At 46.7% G+C, this 20089-nt stretch overlaps 1 protein-coding gene across 9 annotated transcripts in view; it reads left to right on the forward strand.

Annotated features, from left to right (window-relative positions):
* Positions 1-17289: 17289 nt before the first annotated feature.
* Positions 17290-20089, forward strand: part of COL25A1 (collagen type XXV alpha 1 chain) — a 335822-nt gene continuing 333022 nt past the window's right edge. For 7 of the 9 annotated variants that reach the window (XM_075421351.1, XM_075421355.1, XM_075421358.1 and 4 more), the window contains exons 1-2: positions 18173-18258; positions 18428-18497. In XM_075421351.1, coding sequence (XP_075277466.1) covers positions 18435-18497 — 63 coding nt within the window. In that variant the 5' untranslated portion in view covers positions 18173-18258; positions 18428-18434. Of the gene's footprint in view, positions 17317-17542; positions 18259-18427; positions 18498-20089 lie in introns of those variants that run through there. The other 2 variants (XM_075421352.1, XM_075421360.1) reach the window with 2 other exon arrangements.

Raw genomic sequence — 20089 nt, forward strand, 5'->3', positions numbered from 1 at the left:
CTCCCCGCTCCCTCTCTTTCCCCTTGTGTCGCATCCCTCACAGTCTGCAGGTCTGCAGAAATGTTTCTTCATAGCTCAAGGGGAGGAGCTGGCACTGCTGGCCGGGGCTAGGCATTTCTATGTAAGAGTAAAGCAGGGATCAGCAGGCTGGGTATAAATATTGGCTATACCAACAGAGTGGGCATAGCGAGCACTCCCTGCCCTGCCTTTCCACCAGCTTTCACCTGGGCAGTCCCTCTTCCTTCTCGTGTGCATAATTGCAGTGCTATAGCAGTGAGCAGGATGAAGTGCTGCACCAAATTCCTATCCTAACTGTTCAGGCTACAAATCCAGCCGGAGGAAAAACAGCTAAGGAAAAGCAGAAACCAGTCACCTTCTTTGGTTGTAAAAGAGGAATGGTGTGAGAATCCAGGGTGAAGTCCCAGCCCCCATTCCCTCACAAGCAGCATAGCCAGCAGGCAAGCGCTCTTCAGAGTTTTTTCTTGCAAGATGTGTTATAGGTATTTCTGCACACAAGCTATTTCCTCTTTTTTATTTTTTTTCTCCTTTGAAGGTCACTAAGGGTGAGCTGCATCATTACACAACTCTGCAAAGGCAGGTGCTGCAATTACCTAGTCTAAAAAATCATGCAAGAGCATTTGCTCTTTTGCAAGGAGACCAAGCATCTGGAATTTTTCCTCTTCCACAGTAATCTCATTTGCTGTGAAATGAATGAATTCAGATCCCCGAATTTTCCTCGAAGACTATCTCTAAGTACCAGCCAGCCGATCTGCAGCAATCTAGAGGGTGGGTGATATATAGATCTCCTTCGTTTACAGCCACCTTCCCCCACCCTCCCTCAAAATCATATTCTCTCCCTCCTGATAGCAGCAGCTGTGACTGATGCATCGATCCGGTGGCAGAGAGGACAACGTGGGTCTGAAGCTGCAATGTTGCTTGGTAACCACCTGCCGAGAGCACCGAGGAGCCAGGCACTGGAGCCCTCGGTGTCGCATCTCTCAGACAAACGGGTGCCTCACAGTTGGCCTGAGGATCAGCAGTGCTCAATGTGGACCCCTCCTGCGCGGCAGCCGCGGCGTTATGCGCCGGGCCACCTGGTTGTAGCATTTGAGAAGTTTGGCTCTTTTTCTTATCTGTGCAATTGATGTTGTGCTCTTCACATGTGGCTTCAGAGCCCTCCATGTCCATAAACACGATGGAAACCCGTAACGCACAAATGAACAAGGAACTGACGCTGCATCCTCAACACCACGGCAGAAGGACTCAATGGCACAAGAATTTATTTAAGAAAGCATTCCTATTCAGATATATTTATCATATAATTTTTTATGATGTTCTGGGACTCTGTCATGTGGTAAACTTAAAATATATTTTGGGATTCTGACTTATTTGGAGCTGGGTCGGATGTGGAGCTTGGCTCCAGATCAGAATGTCACTTACATGAAGTCTAGCTGTGGTGTGAAACCCTAGACTAGGGTTTATATTCAAATTAAACAACCCTAGAATCCTGCAAGCTGTGCTTCAAGAGCTCAGCTAAATTTGGTGGCTACCTGAGCAGCTGAGGCTTTAGATAAAGTCCGTAACACTTGCTTGAATTTTTACCAGCATGATCAGGAGTCTTGTTAAAAAGAGAAAAAATCAGTTTTTTTTTTAAATATAACTGGAATATACGCTTCCCCCCCAAAAAAAAAACCAATTTAGCCACAGGTTTGGGTTCATATCAGGAAATTAAATGAATTTTTCTTTCTAAGATTTTCTTTTCTCTATATTTTTCTTAGCAACGAATGAGCCAACAACTTAATGAGGGGAAAAAGACAGATAACCAAATCAACACAGCCATGAAGTATCATGTATCTGATGGTGTTGAACACTGATATCAAATTTGTCATTGTGCACATTACTGGCTTGAAACTCAGAAGCAAAATCCAAACCAGAATCAGAATGTAGCAGAACATTTATTTTGGCACATTAAACGTGGAGGCACATATTTAGAACAGCTTGCGGAGGAAGAGTCACACCTTTGAAAACAAAATGAAGCCTGTGTTCACACCTCACGTGTGAAAACTGGACCTAAAAATAATGTAATGATTTCGCTACATTAAGCACACTACAGCACATGGAACCATCAAGAACTTCCTTAGTTCCTGGGTCCTCCCACCCATTTAATACCTGTTCCTTGCCATGATCTCTGCCGTGTCATTTTCCCCTTGCATAAATACACATCGTCCCATCTTAGTCTTACCAGGAGGTGCACAGAGGCTGTGGCATCCTGGCAAGCAGTGCAGGCAAGAGGAAGAAAGCTGAAGAGCAGAACCATGGGTGCTCCTGACACAGCACCGATGCTGCGCAGGCTTCAGGGGCTTTGTCCCCAACCACATCATCCCATTTTGTTCCAGCAGGGAGGCCTCCAGCCTCATGTGCCCAGACTGCCAACCTGAACATGGCAATGGGGGGTAACCTGGCAATTCACTTGAAAAGCACGCTCCTGGTCTGAGCTACAGCATTAATGTATGCCCAGCCCGATGCGGCAGCAGCTGCTAAGCACCTCTTGCTGTTGCTGTAGGCAGGGGCATTGCCCAGAGGTGCCCCTCTCCCTTTCTGTCTCTCTGTGGGTGATCTGGTAAGACAGAAAAACCTTAATTTATTCATGTCTTCCCTCCATATACCATGCTGTCAGTGCCACCATACATACTGATGGCGTGTTAGTGAAGCTCTGCGTGTGCTTATGAAGCACAGCGGGCAGTACAGAAATGCTCCGTGCTTTTTTTGACAATTATGCCATTTCATCTAATAGTGCACTAACTAAAGGTTCTCCTGGATGCTGTAGATAATCCCTCCATATCGCAGCCTGGTAAATGATGAGGAGTCATCTTGTTTCTTCCCGGCGCTGCTCCCATGGAAGTGTGCTGCCTGTGCAGATGCACAGAAGAAATGGTCCACGTGCTCTCCCCTCGGAGCTGCTGTGAGGGGCCCTGCGCCTGCTGGGCCAGGGGGGATTCTCCTCCCGGCACCGAGCTCCTCACGCCAGTCAACAGGTCAGCCGTGACACAGCTCTGCATAACTTTCAGACAAACCCAGCCCCTCTGCCTCCTGACGTGCAAGAGGAGTCTGCCTGTGCTGTTAGGAAATGTGCTTGACATACCAGCAGTGGTGAGAATGAACCAAAAGGTAAATCACCCGTTCCACCAAAGGGAAGGACTCAAGAAGCGTGAATCTGGCAGGTCTTCATAAAAAAGTCATGAGACTGGCTGGGAATCCTCAAAGTACACAAAAGCAATTTCTTTTCAAGTTCACTTATGGTCTGAGCCTTTAGTATTCACATTTTCAAACTCTTCTAAGGTCTGGAGAGCAAGAACTTATCTCTCTTTCTTTTCGCTGCTTAAACAGGTTCTCATGTCATCCTGACCCTGGGCACGGGGCTGCAAAGGAGTGGTTGCCCCCTGCCACCCCGCCGCAGGCAGCTTCACCAACACCAGAGCTGCCACCTGCGGCGCTGCCTTGCAGAGAAGAACTGAGGGAACCTGTTTCATTCTGAGACGTTCCCAGATGGCTGGCTACACAGCCCTGCTCAACAGCTAAAGAAGACACCAGTGACCCAGAAAGAAAGTAAAGACACGAACGAAGCCCAGAGAGGAAGACCGTGGCATCGATGACTGGGTTATCTTTGACTGCTGGAGGAATAGCAGAGGCCAGGGACAAGCCAGCATGCTGGCACGCCGGTGATGGCTCAGAAAGTTACTTCCACCATCACCTGTCTGTGGCCTGCAGCGCTGCGGGTGCGAGCGGCTGAGGTGCAAGGGTGCTGCTGTGCCCCCTTTGCTGCGGAGGAGCCGCCTCCGGCAGAGCAACCAGCCAGCGGCCGTCCTGCAGCAAACAGCTGTGGTGGCTTCAAAGCCAATGCAAGCCAAAGCTCTTGCTTTGTGGTGATCACAAGGCCACTGTCAACAGGAGGTGGCGGGGAGAGTAAAAAGCAAACAGCAATGTGGTAACTTTCCCCTTAACACAGGAGCTATTACTGGAGTCCCAGTGTACGGCTCACACAGCCCCTTTATTACGCCCACTTTTTAAGAGCTACCTTGCATGATAGGGTCCTTGTTCTCTCTCACCCTTTCCTGCTGTAAGTTTTCCAGATGAAATGATACTTTCTTTAAGAGCTCCTTCATTACACTCTCAGGTACCTTGCTCACCTGGAAAATACAGGTTGATCGGCCCTGTGTGATTACAGATTCAGATCACAGAAGTTTGAGATAGGCACGGTTAACTAACAATCATTGCAAAAATGGTAATAATAAAATCAGAGACACTTTGAAATTGTCACCCAAAGCTAAAAATTGTGACCAACATACTACCCAGGTAACTGTAAACTATGAAGCTGTACAGACATTTCTGGAGGTTATTTACAGGCAATTAAAACAGAATTCTTCTGTGATAATTTGCAACATCCTCAAAAATCTTCAGGTGTTAGGTGCGTTTATTCTAAGATTTCTAAGCCATGGCTAATATATCCCAAGATCATTTTTTTTTTAAACTAGATTGCATGCAAGTGACCTTCTGTCCTCCTCCATCTCAATATTCTGTTTCACGTTGTTAGCAATTAGTACTACAGAAAAGACATCTTTAGCTCAGAACAGATTTTCAACTCATTTAGCAGTTCATTGTTGGATGATGGAAAAACAATTGAAGAAGAGACTGAAGCTAAATGGTTCATCTGAGTTACAGAAATGTTGTTTACTCTATAAAAAGTACACTTAAGTGTAGAAATGGCACATTCTATCTCAGGCCATCATTTTGAGAAGGAAATAACATATGAAGCTGTGTATTAACTCGCAGTTCTGTCCACTGTAATGGTTGCCACAAGTCAGTAGTACTGTCTATGTGCAGAGACTCAACCTTATGTGAAAGCATCTCCTTTCTAAAACGGACCCATATGAAGCCATCTACTCCAGCAGGACTGCCCAACTCCTCCGGCAGTGCTGGGATGGTAACTTGTGAAGTACTTAAGGACGAAAGACACTATCGAAAAAAGGTTTTGTATTTTTAAAGAGCTCAAAGAAGGCTAGTGGCTCAATGAGTCTTTATGTTGGTTTTGGCTTCAGGCAAGTAGTACATGTTTCTTCTCAGGGCAAAACAGAGGAAAGGTAGTTTTGGCCACTGAATGGAAATGGTCTTAGCGAGGAAGCAAACTGTGTCTCTTAAATGGAAGTGAAAAAGAAAACAGTGCAAAGAGACGTGTGCCTGACTTTCTTGAGAATCTTCAACAGGGGAAGAGAGGGAGTCTTGTCAGAAGGGCGAGATGTGGTCTATGCTTGTATAGACAGGGAAGTAAGAAAATAGCTTCAAAAGGTGAGAAACGCCAAAGAAATAAAACAGGTATGGTTAAAGAGGTGTTTAAGAGGCTTATTCTTCCTCAACATATTCCCTTAAATCCTATTTAATATTAATGGCACTTGAATACACAGCTCATGGGGAAAGAACAGTGACCTTTGTGGACTTAAGTAGGATTCTACAAAATTAGGAGCAGCACAAGAGGTAGCCAGAACTAGTTGCTTAAGTTCTAAAAAATGCAGAGTACAGATGCACAGAGTGAGCCATTGGGAAAACAAAATACGACCAATAAAACAGAGGACATAAAGAGACAGTTGATTTGAGAGCTGTACTCTAAACCCAGGTAGCTTCCTTGCCACCAGTAGATCTCATTGACTTGTAGTGATGGCATTAGATATGTAGACCATAATAAAGAGCTACTGCTCACTCCAGCCAGCAGATAACTGCAAAGATATACACATTTCTGGCAGCACATCACTGTAGTGTTCCTTCCCCTTTTCGCTATGCCATGTGATAAATCCTATGATGAAATAAAACTCCTTGCATGATTTTTCATACAGCGACAAACAAAGTAAGTGAAGAGGCAGCATTGCAAATATTTGTATGGAGTTTTGATTCTGCTGGAAGCGTTCAGGGAGATGTAGCAGGTCTGTCCCCCGTGCATGTTTGGGCAGTAGAGCTCCGCGGAGACCTACAGAGCTAGGGTGGTGTGGCAATGCAGCTGCAGTCAGAAAGGGGACAAACTCTGCTGGAAAGAAGGATGCTGTCTCTGAACTAAGGGGAAGATGAGACAGGCCTTTACCCGGGGCGGGGGGGAGTGGGGCGGACCACAGGAGCACAGGAAGAAACAACAAAGGTGCAATGTAAACACAGAGGGTGATTAATCTTGATGGGTCCCATCTCCTGACTGCAATAAATCAATACATGTTAGCCTCAAATCTGGATGAAGCGACATTCTGGCAGATGCCTCTGAAAAGCTGATTGCTCCAGCCCGCCCTGATTCGCAAGGGTATGAACAGCAGCAATGGGAGGCTGGCAGCAGTAAAACTGCCCACAGCTTATCTGCGTCTCTTTGTCAATCTATCTTTTCAAATCAGCATCTAGAGAAAAAAACCAGAACCCAAACAAACCAGCCTCCAGATGAAATTGGTAAGGCAACATGCAGCTCTGCCAAGAAACAGAGCAGGAGTTTGGTCGTGGCGAGTGCTGAGGAGCGACTAGCCTGCAGTGCAGCTACCTAACCAAGAGGCTGCAAAGACCCTCAGACTCTCACATCGGTCCAGGAAGCTTTACATCACAGCTGTAGTTCATGAAGTTTTACAGCTGATTTATGGTATTGGTTTCAGAACTCTCTACTCTTTTATAAGTGTACGGGACTTTTCCTATAAACACGGATTGAGGAGAAGGCTTTGGAGTATTTTTTACACATTGTAATCATATACAGGCATGCTATCACTTGCAAAAAAAAAATATATTCCCTCTCTCTAGATATGTATATATATATATCTCTTATTTTATTTTAAGCATATGGGCTGGTGTTCCTGTGGGTAAACCACCTAAAAATGAGTTCCAGAACAGACACGTTAATGGAGACTCAAATAACTAAAACATATAGTACAGCTGATGAAACCTTGGCAGCAAAATATTTGAGCATTGCCAGAAAAAAGTAGATTCCCATCCTATGGCCAAATTTTGTTACTCTTTTGATAACCAATGCTACCATTTTGCTTTGCTCTTGGTAACTTTTAAGTATTCCTTATGTTCTTGAGATTAACATATTGTTGCCTGCAGTCACAACACCCAGGACTGCAACGCTGTCGGATATCCTTGGTGAAGCTGGAGTCAGCCGAGCCCAGTGCCCGAATGGGGCATTTCTTGGGCACCCATGGGAGGTTGGGATGAGCCCCTTCCCAAGCAGCACAGCACACCAGCCTGGCAGCAACATTTCTGAGTGCCCCGCCGGTACTGCCTTTTCCCATGTGGCAGAAAGCTGACAGGCACTTGCTAACACCCATTAAAGATTCCAGGAGGCATTTTATAGATGAGTGAGTTATAGATGGCTATTTACTGGCTTCCTGAGAGGAGCTGCTCTGATGACGGATTTTATATTCATCGCAAAGTTCATTGGAAAAGGGATCTTCACTTCCTTTTGGATCTGTTTTGTGAAGCATCTGCTATGTTTCATACAGGCTACAGTTGATTTCTGTGGAAGGGAGCGATTCCTATGTAGGATTTACACACGACAGCAGCAGGCAGAGCGTTGAGGGGCAGGCTTAATCCTCAGCTGTGCTCCAGCTGATATCAAAGAGCTTTTATATTTAATAAGTCTCAAACACTTACAGTCAGAGAGGACAGAAAAGTACAGAGAAGTACAGCAGAACCAAACTATCCTCCAGGGCAAGATGAAACAGAAAATTAAGAGCACAATATTTCTTAAATGAGTAAGAACTCCACATTCAATAATAGTGAAGAATTATAACAAATCATCCTGCTGTTTCACGAGGATAGTTTATCTAAAATGATGTCAGGCAAAACCCACTGGAGCGCTGAAGTTGAGTAGGTATGTGTCAGACAGCAGACGTACGAGTATGTACCTTGGGAGAGGACTTCTTCCCAAACCTTTTTTCCTCTCTGATTCATTCAGGAGAGCAAACTCCACATCTCTGCTCACCCACCTGGCCTTCCACGTCAAGCAGAAAATACTTTAGCTGCAGCGATCAAACACATTCCCTTTCCTGCCCCACTGGGGGAATGCTGCTCCCAAAGCCCGCTGGGGTCTGTTTCTGTCCCTCTAATGTGGGGACTCTCATAATTTTAGAGCCAAGCTGTCCTTAACTGGAATCATCAGAAAGACATGTTTTTAGAGGTTTTAACTAAGCCAGAACAAAACTCTCAGCTGTAAAACAGCCTTCCGTAAGTCCGTTGCACACTTCCTTGCTACAAGATGTTCCAAGTGCCGTGCACAGGGCAGGCTCTCCACATGCAAGAGGCCACCTTCGTGATCTTGAGATCTGTCAAGCCCAGATAATATGGCTTCATCCTGTCCCTCAGCTAGCTGGTAAAACACAGGCTTGAAAGTTACTGTATCTTCTCCCAGTCCCCGTATATATAAATAAAAAGTGATTTGTGTCCTCAGCACAAGAAGGACATGGAACTGTTGGAGCGGGTCCAAAGGAGGGCTACAAAAATGATCTGAGGGCTGGAGCACCTCTCCTTTGAGGACAGGCTGAGAGAGTTGGGCTTGTTCAGCCTGGAGAAGAGAAGACTGTGGGGAGACCTGATTGCAGCCTTTCAGTACTTAAAGGGAGCCTATAGGAAAGATGGGGACAATCTTTTTAGTAGAGACAGCAGTGACAGGACGAGGGGTAATGGTTTTAAACTAAAACAGGGTAGGTTTAGGCTGGATAGAAGGAAGAAATTCTTTACAATGAGGGTGGTGAAACACTGGAACGGGTTGCCCAGAGAGGTAGTGGAGGCCCCATCCCTGGAAACATTCAAGACCAGGTTGGACAGAGCTCTGAGCAACCTGATCTAGTTAGCGGTGTCCCTGCTCGCTGCGGGGGGGTTGGACTAGATGACCTCTAGGGGTCCCTTCCAACCCAAAACCTTCTATGATTCTATGATTCTATGATAGAGCTTATCTGCCCTTCTGCTTTTTCATCCATAGCGCTATTATCCCTCACCATCCAAGCCTGTCCGTTGTCTTCTCTCAGTCCTACTTCTGCTCTGTCAAGAAAGAGCCTTTAGGAGCATCACCCTCAACTATAAAAGGCCATAACAAATTCCCTTTCCCTCCAAGCATTACTGCTTTCTGCAGTCTTAACACAGGGGTACCCTTCTGCCCCAGCTTCCTCCTCCATCAATCAGCCCCCACCATTCCCGACACTTGCTGTCGATCCTGTGTGACTGGTTGCTGATACATTCCTGTTCACCTATAAAGACAGCATCTCTCCCAACTCCCTGAGAGAGCGAGACAGGGAGAGCACTTAACACACATGTAACTTTCAGCTGACTGTTTTTGACAATATAATCTTGGAAATATAAAGGAACAGGAAAGCTTGTGTTGACGTCTAAGCAGACATCTATAACGCAGCAGTGCAATTTTCTGGAAAGTGAACATGCGGAGGGCTCTGGGTGAGGAAGAGGCATAGCAGGGCTGTGGAAGATGGAAGCCCTGCAAAAGAGATCCAGGACGAAGCAGCATGACTGATACCAAGGATGGTAAATTTAGAGGTTACCTAGTGGTCCCCTTCTACCGTAAGTCAGTACTCACTGGGTTGGACCTCCACAGCCAGAATTATCCTCAAAGACTTAAATTTTCTTACAGGCATGGCAAATAGGGAAAACAAAATCCCTTGACTTTACCTTTAGCATAAAAATCACACAATTAGTGTAAAGAATATGACAGCTACAAGAAGTCTATGACAGTAATTTGAAGAATCTGTGCCCCTGAAAGGTGCAGTAAAGTCTCTGGCAGCTGGAGGCCTGATGGAGTTGAGATGATGCAGACACAAGGCTGTGACCTGTAATCCCAAGCAGCCGCACTATTTTATTATGCTTATTCACGTGAATACTTGTGAAATCTACAGGACATCTATGGATTCTTTAGCTGATAATATCTTGTGACTGGTCTCCTTTATCTCACTCCTCGTGGCAAGAAAAAATGTCCTAAATGTTCATGACTGGGTTTCAGATACTTTTCTGACTGCTAGCTTACTTTTTTAGCTCTATGAGTCTCCAGAGGCTGTGCTCAGTGACACTAGAGTTCCATAATTTTTATGGTAACCACTTAATTTTTGCCCAGATATCACAGGTATCTTACCCCAATCTCCTTCCCTGAGAATTTCACACAGAAGAGGTTACAGTGCTGTTCATAGTTGGAGAGATGTGAAAGAGACCTTTAACATTGATTTTTGGCTTTTGGAATCAGGCTCAATGGCTGACCATCCCATACCCTATAAACCACCCTTTCAAAGCTTTTACAATTGTGCAGCCTTCAAGGAGGTGGGCTTTTTTCCTCCCTTCCATCTACAGAGAGAGAAAGAGAAGCCTAGAGAGTGATGAGGCCAGGAGCTCTGGAAAGCCCACTGGCCGTCTTCATGCGCTCCCTCTCTGCAGCGCATGCAGCAGATCCAAGCCCCTTGCAAGCAGAAGGAAAGTGGGTGATCTGACAGCTGCCAGTTTGGTGAGGATAAAAGCTCTGAGAAAACCAGCGTGTCTTCTCAAAACTTCTGAGAAAAAGAAAAATGCATAGTACACATTTCTTTCACACCTGATAGTAACCCTGTTTGGTAGGTTCTTTCGTGTACTTACAGGCAGCTTACAGGCAGCTTAAAACTTACTTTGTTCTGATCCAGAGAAGCTAAGCCGTTATTCTGCAGATTCAGATAAGCCTTCTAGAGTAGGGTTTTCTGTTTTTTTTTTTTTTTTTTTTTTCTTCCTGCCTGGGGTGTGATGTAGTTGGGCATTTTTCATCTTCCCAGTAAAGGAATTGCTATACATACCTGATCTGAGCATGATCAGGAAGAAAAGATTTTTCTTTGGAAAATTTGTATGAGCAAGCAACGATTCCCAGAAAACTTTATTCATGTACTTCAAAAATAGGTAAAAGTCTTCAGCTGCTAACAGCATAGCATTTTGAAAGTGTACTTGAATAATTGGGGAAGCGACTGACACTGATAGACGTAGTCAAATTAGGGATTAGCACAGAAAAAATACAAGAAGTAGTAACATTGGGATTTCTGTTGAATCCAAGTTTGATCTGTTCAAGTTTTTGTATTTTATCCTGAATCTATCTTCAGCAGTGGCTCAATTCTGGTTGTGTCCAGAAGAGTAGGATAAATTTGCCTGAGATCTATTCTCCTTTATTAAAAAAAGAGACACTTTTAATTTATATCAACATCTCATTTAATTCTCTAACATAGGAAACCAAATCTGAAATTAAATTAGGTCTCAGATTTTCCTTTCAAGTTACAACAGCTTGGAGAGTTATGACAGAGCACTCGTGCTTGGAGTAATGACTTTTTCATAATTTGTTGAATGATGTGACACTATTTTCCTGTGATGTGGCTGGCTGGGGCGGTAGTAGTGAGCACATAGACATCTGTGCCTAGTCCTCACTGAATTAATGAGAGATTCAACAACTGATTGGAAAAGACAAATCTTCAGAGCCCACCACTGCCTTCTTCAGACCTAGCAACATCAAATAGAAACCTTGAGAGGACTGAGGAATCACTAATAGCATCAAGAAGGTAATCTGAAGATAACTGAGGGTATTGGACATTCTGATAAGGATTTTCACTTGATATCATCACAGTAATTTGGTTAAACAGAGACAAGAACATGGCCTTGAGCAGAGTTGTGGGAGTCAGTTTGAAATGAAGCACTGACACTCAAATATGCAGTGAGTGTAAGAAGATATTTTATTCCAGATAAATTACTTGGAATATACTCATTCTAAATTGGGGGAAAAAAAAATCACCAGACTTTATCTCTCTTTAAGTCACTTGGAGGACACCATCTACTGAGCCAAGGGAAGAATTCCTGCTGCAACTAACTCCCTCACCCTCTTAAAATCCATACAGTGATTTTTCTTCTGCTTGCTTCCCAGATCCTTCCTTTTAATTTGGTAATCAAATCATCTTCCTTCCATCTTCTGCCTTTTCTGATTCCTAATTGTTTGACCCACGATAATCTTTTCCACCTTTGAACTACCATGTCTGTAGGTTTCAGAACGTTCAGTCCGTTTTAAGGATGTAAATCACTGACAGTGCTTATAGAAAGGTTAGTTTATCTGCACTATAATGATTCTATGATTCTACGATTGGCAACGTCTCATGCTCTTCACCTTTATATGCCTGGTAAATTTTGTCTTGATGTTGGGGCATAAAAATATCCTCGGAGTTACTGTTGCCTTTTTCAGAGGTGGTTTCTTTCTCTCAGGAGTATACTCTTTATTGTAATAATTTCTCTGAGAAATAAAATCACCTCTTAAAAGTAACTGCTTCTGCATACAGAAATTAGTTAGTAATGACCTCACATGAAAAAGACAGGAAAAAGCAACCAGGAATTTGGAATTAGGAAGATGTAGAAAAATTCCCTGCTATGTAATTAGCTTGCTGTGCTGGATCCTACATCTTGACTCTCATCTTGGCATTTTTATATCCTCCAAATACTCCAGCACACGTGAAGGTTTACTTCCATGACTAATCCTATTGATTTGGATCAGACTACTCACGTGAGTGAAGTTACTTGTTAATACAGGACTTTGCAGGCTCAGAAACTCTTCATCCAAACCTTGTCCTCCCAGCCTTTCACCACGACCCATGAATTCCAGTGGTGTTCATTCATATACAAATAAACAAACTAGGGAACCAAGGATATTAATTGGCCTGGAGCCAGGGCAAGGATGCATTTTTTTCAGTCTGAGGTTCTCAATTCCGTCTCCCATTTCTGATTACGGTTCTCCATTCAGTAAAATCCTTGCCAGGGCTTCCCAAGCGTCAACTGCTTTTTAAAGCAAACATTTGTAGCTACAATGAAACTAAAATAGTTGGTTTATCTGTTATGAAGTGTTTTGTAATACATTCATATGAAAAATGCTCATGAATTTTAGTAAAGAATGACATACAGGGTCTGAATTTTGTCTTGAATCAGTCAGTTTGTAGGTTTAGGAAAGCTCGCTTCATCATGTTGAAAACGGAAATCCTGTGAAATATATTAAAATCCAGATGCAAGGGGGGGGGTATTTTTTTTTTTATTATCAGGTTTGCCAAAATACCAGTAAGGTTATGGAACTAATAAACTAAATCCTGTGCTCATGTGACTCAATTGCCTCTAGTCTGAAGATAAGTCTGACTTAAAGATTCAAATATATGAAGTGTTTGTACAGTAGAAGTGAAATGAGTATATCTAAGTATTAAATCATGAGCAAGGGTTATCCATCTGTTAAGTATATTAATGTACTGCATCATGTATACTGTACTTTAATGTGCTTATATTAAATTTAAAGTGACAGAAGGCAATCAATTTGGATATTTGAAAGTGAAAGGCTTTTCCAGCTTTTTTTCCCCAAACAGTGAAGTAGGCAATTTACTGGGGAGCATGCATGACCATTATTAACCATTCAAGCTTTTACCCTTGGTGTGTGTCACCTCAGTTCCAACACAGAGTCCCAGACTCCAATTTCTACTTATATTTATTCTCTGCCTTTTGCGTTTCTCGGCCGTGTATGCAAAATATTTTCCAAACTGAACGCAGCTTGTTGTTTCAGCAGATGAGTGCTTATTTTTCACTGATCTGTTTTTGCGTAATTCTAATCACAAGTTTATGTTGTATCTGGTAAAGAAATCCAGTAGTGGATTGTGGATTGGTCAGCCAGAATGCAGCACGCTGTAGACATAAAAATATGGAAAGAACTCCAGACACTAGTCCTGTCTGGTGGAAAATTGTTATCTGCAAACACCATCCACATCTTCAAACACAGACCCATGAAATGCAAACAGCAGCATCTTGTGTCAATACCCTTGGCCTGGTCATGCACGAGATCTGCTGAAACGTGGCGTTTAGAGATTCGGATCTTCAAAGTGAGAGCACTCCCCTCCTGGGCAGGAAGCGTGGCCGCCTCGGGTCTGCGAGCACGAGCACCTCAGCAGGCCTCATTAAAAATTCTCCTCCTTTTTCGCTACTGTTTGAGTCGGAGTGCTGCAGATCTGCCATTTCTTGTACTCCACCTGCACATGTTAATGGCCAGCTCAATATATCTGGGCTACAGTTCTCATAGCAAGCTGCTTTATTCTAGCTTCTAGATACAAAACAGGCTTTTTAAGCATTCTGAGTGTTTTGTAACCTGAACTTGCATGGTGTATCACCTTAAGTGTGACCAGCAACGTCTGAAAGACTGTTCCTGACCATAAGCAGTAAAATTACTGCTTACCCATGTGAACAGCCACCTGGTTTACTCCTGGAGTAGGAGTTTGACTCCTTAGACCAAATTATGCTCTCTAATTCAAAACCTATAAATCTTCACCAATAAAAAAAGTAAATAACAATGCCTTTTTTTTAAGAGAGAGAAAAAAAAAGAAAACCAGTTCTTCCATTGCATGGATAGCATTCTCAAAAGTGCTACAGCAATCTGGTTTCAATCTTAGCTACGATCCTAAGTAGATGCCTTCTTGACTCTGGCATCATCATGGCTGCAAAATAAGAAGCAGGCTCACTGGCATCGAACATACGCATATCCTGGGTTCGCTCTGCTTCCCGCTTGTGGAAAGCCAGAAAAAGCAGCAAGGCTGAGTCTTACGTGGTTATTCTCCAGTTTATTGTGTTTAGATGGGGTAAGCGTACTGCAAAGCTGCCGGTTGTCCACTTGATGGTATCAAGTAACTGAACACGGGAGGGTACAGCTGCTTCACGCTCTCTATTTGGGCAGATGTGACCAGATCATTTTCACAGGATCATAGAATGCTTCGGGTCGGGGGGGACCTTTAGAGGGCATCTAGCCCAACCCGCCTGCTGTGAGCAGGGACATTTATAACAGGTAAACCAGCTGCATTATGTTCTTCACCTACACGAACAACACCCATGCTAGATCCAATCAGGCTGTGCTTAACTTAGCTCGCTGCTCAGTTTCTGTAGTCCAGTCTAGTCTATTCCGGACGAGCCTTGCCGTGAGGTGGATAAATGTGCCTCCACCAGGAAAATCACCATGGTTTTTCTGTCAGAAGTGTGCACTGCTGATTTGCATCTTCAAAGACTCTCTGGTATCTATTTCTATGTGAAAACACATTAGGGAAAAAAAGCTATTGGAAATAATTTATTCTCAAATTTTGTCATTATTGAATAATTTCTAAGCATTTTAACAATCTTTTAGATGGCATTTTTCCCAGAAGCAAGCTTTGGCAAAAAGAAGAATGTAACTTTAAGCTGGAGCGAGGAGGAAGGTTTGGCACTGGTCTTTCTCCTCTCGCTCTTCTTCATCACGTTTCCCTTTGTCTGAGGATAGGTGTGAGCAGACACACACACCAGGAATGGATGAGCCTCGTCTCTTTTCAGAGGTGAGACCAGGCAGGGCTGACACTTCTCCCAGGTGTGTGGTGGTACAGCTACCCATTGCAAAAAAAAAGCACTAAAGCAATTTCTTGGATATTTTGAGGTTGTTCTTGCCTGATTTGGAATGTGATTCTAGTATGGCAGAGTTTTCTATTTGCCCCAGAAAAATAAAGGTTTCTCATCACACCTCTTCAGAATAAGAGGCATCCAGCACGAGAGTTGTTATCCAGCAGGAAAGTGGCTTTGCATCGTGTCCCACAGACACACGGTGATCTGGCTCATTTTGTGAGCTTTACCACAGCAAGTATGTGTAAATCTAGCGCAACAAGAGACTTTCTGTCTCAGGCTATTTAATTTGTAATGTGGAATATGCCGTGTCCAAAACAAACGTACGGCATGACGCTGGGACAGAAAGATGCTTGGACAGACAGACTGCATCTTTCGGCCAAGCAAAACACTGAGCCAGGTCACACTGATGTGTGGGCCCGTGGTTGTCTGCGCACCGCGTGGGGCACTGAAGCAGCGGGAGGATGCCCACATCTGCACTGAAATAAGAAGCGCTGACCTCGGGAGGACATTGCACCCTGGCCTGGACGAGGCAGCACCCCCTCGAGCGTGGCGCAGCAGCAGCGGGGTGCGGGCGGTCGTCCTCCCCCAGCAGCACCTCCACAACCCCCGGCACCGACCGGAGGGGGTAACTGCATCGTGGGGGTTGGCGGCTTTGCTTTGCTGGATGTCATCGCGAGCCGGGGTGAGTGATGGCGCTGGCACCTAGCAGCAGGGGGTAACATTCAGCGATGGAGCTGGCGCCTGTGGCTCCCAGCGTCTCGCAGACCCGCCAGCAGCCCGGGTGCTGCTCATACCACGCTTGAGGAGCCCATGCTGTGCACCAAATAAGAGCATGTGGGTATTGCTCGTTTCCTTCTGTCAGATTATTCATTCCAAATACCATTTTGTCTGCTTATTGCCAACAGATAGGCCACGAGCAAGTCCTCGTTTTGAAAAGAGCAGTTGGTATTCACGAGCCCTGATCGTAAGGTATGCACCGCTTGGGAGAATTTGTTTGCAAACTGTCCGTTGCAACTATCAACTGTTTACCGTGAAGAAATTATCACCTCGGGCTCTGCCATCGTGGCTTCTTCTCCCTGACTAGAGTCCACGAAACTGTTTTTTTAGAAAGGAGAAAGGCAAATGACGAAGAATAAATGCCTAGCTGTGGACTTCTGGTACGCTTTATTCAAAGTCTAAGCAATTACACTGAAACCCACAAAGCTTTTTGGACCCCCATCTTCATGGTGGTTGTGGTTGCTCGAACACTTGGGAAACAACAGGCAACAAAACTGCAGAAATATGACTCCGTGAGGAAACTTGTAGGACAAACCAGCACTCTTAGTCTTATCTGAGAAGTGCAACAGCCGGACAAGTCTCCTCCTCAGCCCGCGAGCCTTTATAGCTGATGAGCAGCCGGTGTCCACGTTGAGTGAACGCCAGCCAGGGCGACCTGTGTGCTCCTGCAGAGTCTCCTGGTCCTGCTCTGCGAAGTTCCTCTGGTTTGAGCAGTTCGAGGACCAGGCGAGGACCGAGCTGCCAGAGGTAAACGCAGCCGCATTCGGAAGGCGAGAGGCAGAGGGGAAAGGTGCGGACAGGAGCCAGCCGCTGAGTTACACGCGTTTGCCCCCCCCCCGCGCTATAAAAGGACCGGGACCCCGCAGAGCTCCCCGGGTTTTGTGCCCGCACCGCGGGCTCGGCAGCGCGGCCCTAACCCACGGACCTCTCCGCATCAGCACCGCGGTGCTCAGAGCTCCCCCGGCCGGGCCCGGGGCGGGGCGGGGGGGGGACGCACGCCAGGCCGCCCCCCGCAGCCCCCTCCCCGCCCCTCATTTGTTAGTCTAATGTCCCGCGCGCCGCGCCGGCGTTACGCGGAGAGAGCCCCGCGCCGAGGTGAACGCGTTATGCTAATGAGCGCGGGGAGGGGGGGCGGCCGGTGCGCGGGCGGGGGCGGTGGCACCGCAGCGCGGGCGTGGGGGGTTTCCCCGCCTGGCGCGGCGCGCGCGGCTGCTGGGCGCCGGCGGGCAGGTGCGGGGGGAGCAACAAGTCCGGGGGGGGGCGGGGGAGGGGGGCGCTTCCCGCCCCGCTCCTGAAAAGCGCTCTGACAAGTGGCGAACGCTGGCAGAGCGCGCTGCTCCCTGCGAAGGGCGGGTGGAAGCCGCGGGGGCTCGCCCCGCACCCGGCCCCGCCGCCGCTGACGGATTTTGGCTCCTCGCTTCCCTCTCCCACCCCCCCCCGGTGCGGGGCTGAGCGGCGACCCGCTCTCGGGCGGCGTGTGGTGCGCGCCGCCGCTTCGCCTTGAAAGTCCGTGAGCCGGGTGAGGGCTCGTCCTCCGCTCAGCGCACCTCTTTTTTATTTTCTCTCTTTTTTTTTTTTTTTTAAATACTATCATTTCGCCTTTTCGTGATTAATCTTCCCGTACTTGACGGCTGTTCTTCTTTGTTGCCGCTGTTCTGCAAACTGCTGGCCTCCATGGGGGGCGGCGGGAAGGAAACGAAGGCGGCCGCGGCCGGAGGGTGCAGGAGCGCGCTGGGGACGAGCCGCGGAGCCGCAGGGCGGGAGGGCAGCGCGGAGCCCGGCTGCGGCGGGGCCGGCTGCCGGCGGCGGGCCGGGCCGTGGGGCTCGGCGCTGCCCGCGCTCCTCTCAGCGCTGGCGGCCGCCTCCTGCCTCTACCTGGGGGTGCGGACCAGCGACCTCCAGGCCAGGGTCGCGGCCATCGAGGGCGCCCGAGGGGGCTTCTCCTCCGCTGCCGCCCCGCTCCCGCCGCTGCCCGGCTACTCCCTGGAGCAGCTGAACGCGATGATGCAGGAGAAAGTGGAGCGGCTTCTCGCCCAGGTGTGCGGGGCGGTGGGGGAGGGGGGGGCAGCACGGCGGCGGGAGGTGCGGGAGCGGCGGGGAGAGCCAGCCCGCATCCCCCGTCCCCGGGGGGCGGCGGGGACCCCCGGTTTGCGGGCGGCGGAGCGGGGTCGCCCGGTGCCCTGACGCCGCTCGCTCTCGCCCGCAGAGATCCTATGAGCACTTGGCGAGAATACGAGTGGCGAGAGAAGCGACCCCGGAGTGCAGCTGCCCGCCAGGTAACGGCCGCGGCGCGGAAGCCGCCTCTCTGAGGCTCGGAACTCGGGGGGAGCAGGGGGCTGGGTCTGGGGCCCCGTGCTTTTCAGAGACACCCAGGTGGGAGCCGGGGGATGGCCTCCAATCGACAGCCGTACCTTGGGTGGGAGAGGTGTAAAGCTCAGAATCAGCTGTTCCCACCGTGGTGCTGGGTCGGAATTAACGCTGGTTAAAAACCCCCGTTAGGCTGGGTGGTGGGTGCCAAACGATAACACTGAGGAATAGGTTAATGATCTCCACTCGCAAGAAGAAATGTGTTCTGTCTTAAGCGGGGTGGTACTGAATCGAGGCACTGTGTGCTCAGCTTGGGAAGCAGAACAGAAGTTCCTGGCAAAAATATTGAACAATCTATAACAAGGATTGAAATAGGTGGAAAGTCCATTGCAAGTTACCGGTAATATATACGAAGGCTTTTCAGTCTTATTTTTCTGTAGTCGTGGGTGAAAGCAGTTCTGCTAGGAAGGGTCTGCAGTTTTCATACCGAGGGTTCAGAACTGCCTGTTTCAGCATGCAGCGATATTGCTGGACTTTGGAATTGGGGCCCCTTAATACTGGGGTCGGTTGTTTGTACACACAGACTGCAATGTTTCCTGTGTTTTTCATGCTGCTTTTTGACAGCCCGATAACTGTCAATATTGTTTTAGCTTTATAAACTTCTGCTAACAAGTACCCAAGATCAAACGGCGTCTTAAAAAGTTAAGAAAATAGTGCTAGTGTTTCACGGGGTGATGTAGGAGTTCTGGCATCCTCTGTGTGATGAAGCCCACCAGATGCACAGTGTGCGTTAGTGTCCTGCCACTCTCAATGAAAAAGCATCTCCTTTACCGGTGGAATACCTACTGTCAACAAGACTTAAAGCTGATGATGTTTGCCAGTAGGATGTGTGGTGGTACTGTGTATGTAAGGAAGGAGCTCTTGTAGTTCAGGATTTAATGCCTGCCAACCTCATCAGTCTCAAAGGACTACCGAATCTCGGTCTTAAAACTGACTACGGTGGTTGGTGCGGTATTTTGCTGATGATACAACTGAGAGCAGAGTATCTACCGGTTGGCATAGGGGCTACCACGGCTGGCATGAAAAGGACAATGTATGTGACTAGGACTGTTTTAAAAGAGTACGTAGAATTACTCAACTCCCACCTAGTTTTGGTGAGAAACATTGGTTTTCTGCTGTACCGCAACTAATTTTTTTCCTTTTTTTCAGTTGCTTAACTGCAATAAATTACAAGCTTCAAGTTTGTGCACTAAAAATGAGGGTTGTTTGTCATGTTGTATGAAAATATGTATTCTCTGAATCTGAAACATTGTTGGATTTGATGCCAAGCTCTCTCCCTTTTTTCCCTTGTTTAAACGAATCTGTTTCAATATTTTTGCTTACTCTTGCCACATTAAAGGTCAGTATCTACTTTTTCACAGCTGGTGCTAAGCGCTGCTTTACTTCCCCACTACCACTAGAGCTCCACATTATACCAATTTTTATCTGACCTTTTTTCTTAAGAAGTATGTTTTATCGAACAGGTAATGAGCAACAGAGTATTTCTCAAATGCGTTGTAAA

Source organism: Opisthocomus hoazin, chromosome 5 (genome assembly GCF_030867145.1).
Source record: "Opisthocomus hoazin isolate bOpiHoa1 chromosome 5, bOpiHoa1.hap1, whole genome shotgun sequence".
Classification (NCBI taxonomy): Eukaryota; Metazoa; Chordata; class Aves; order Opisthocomiformes; family Opisthocomidae; genus Opisthocomus; species Opisthocomus hoazin.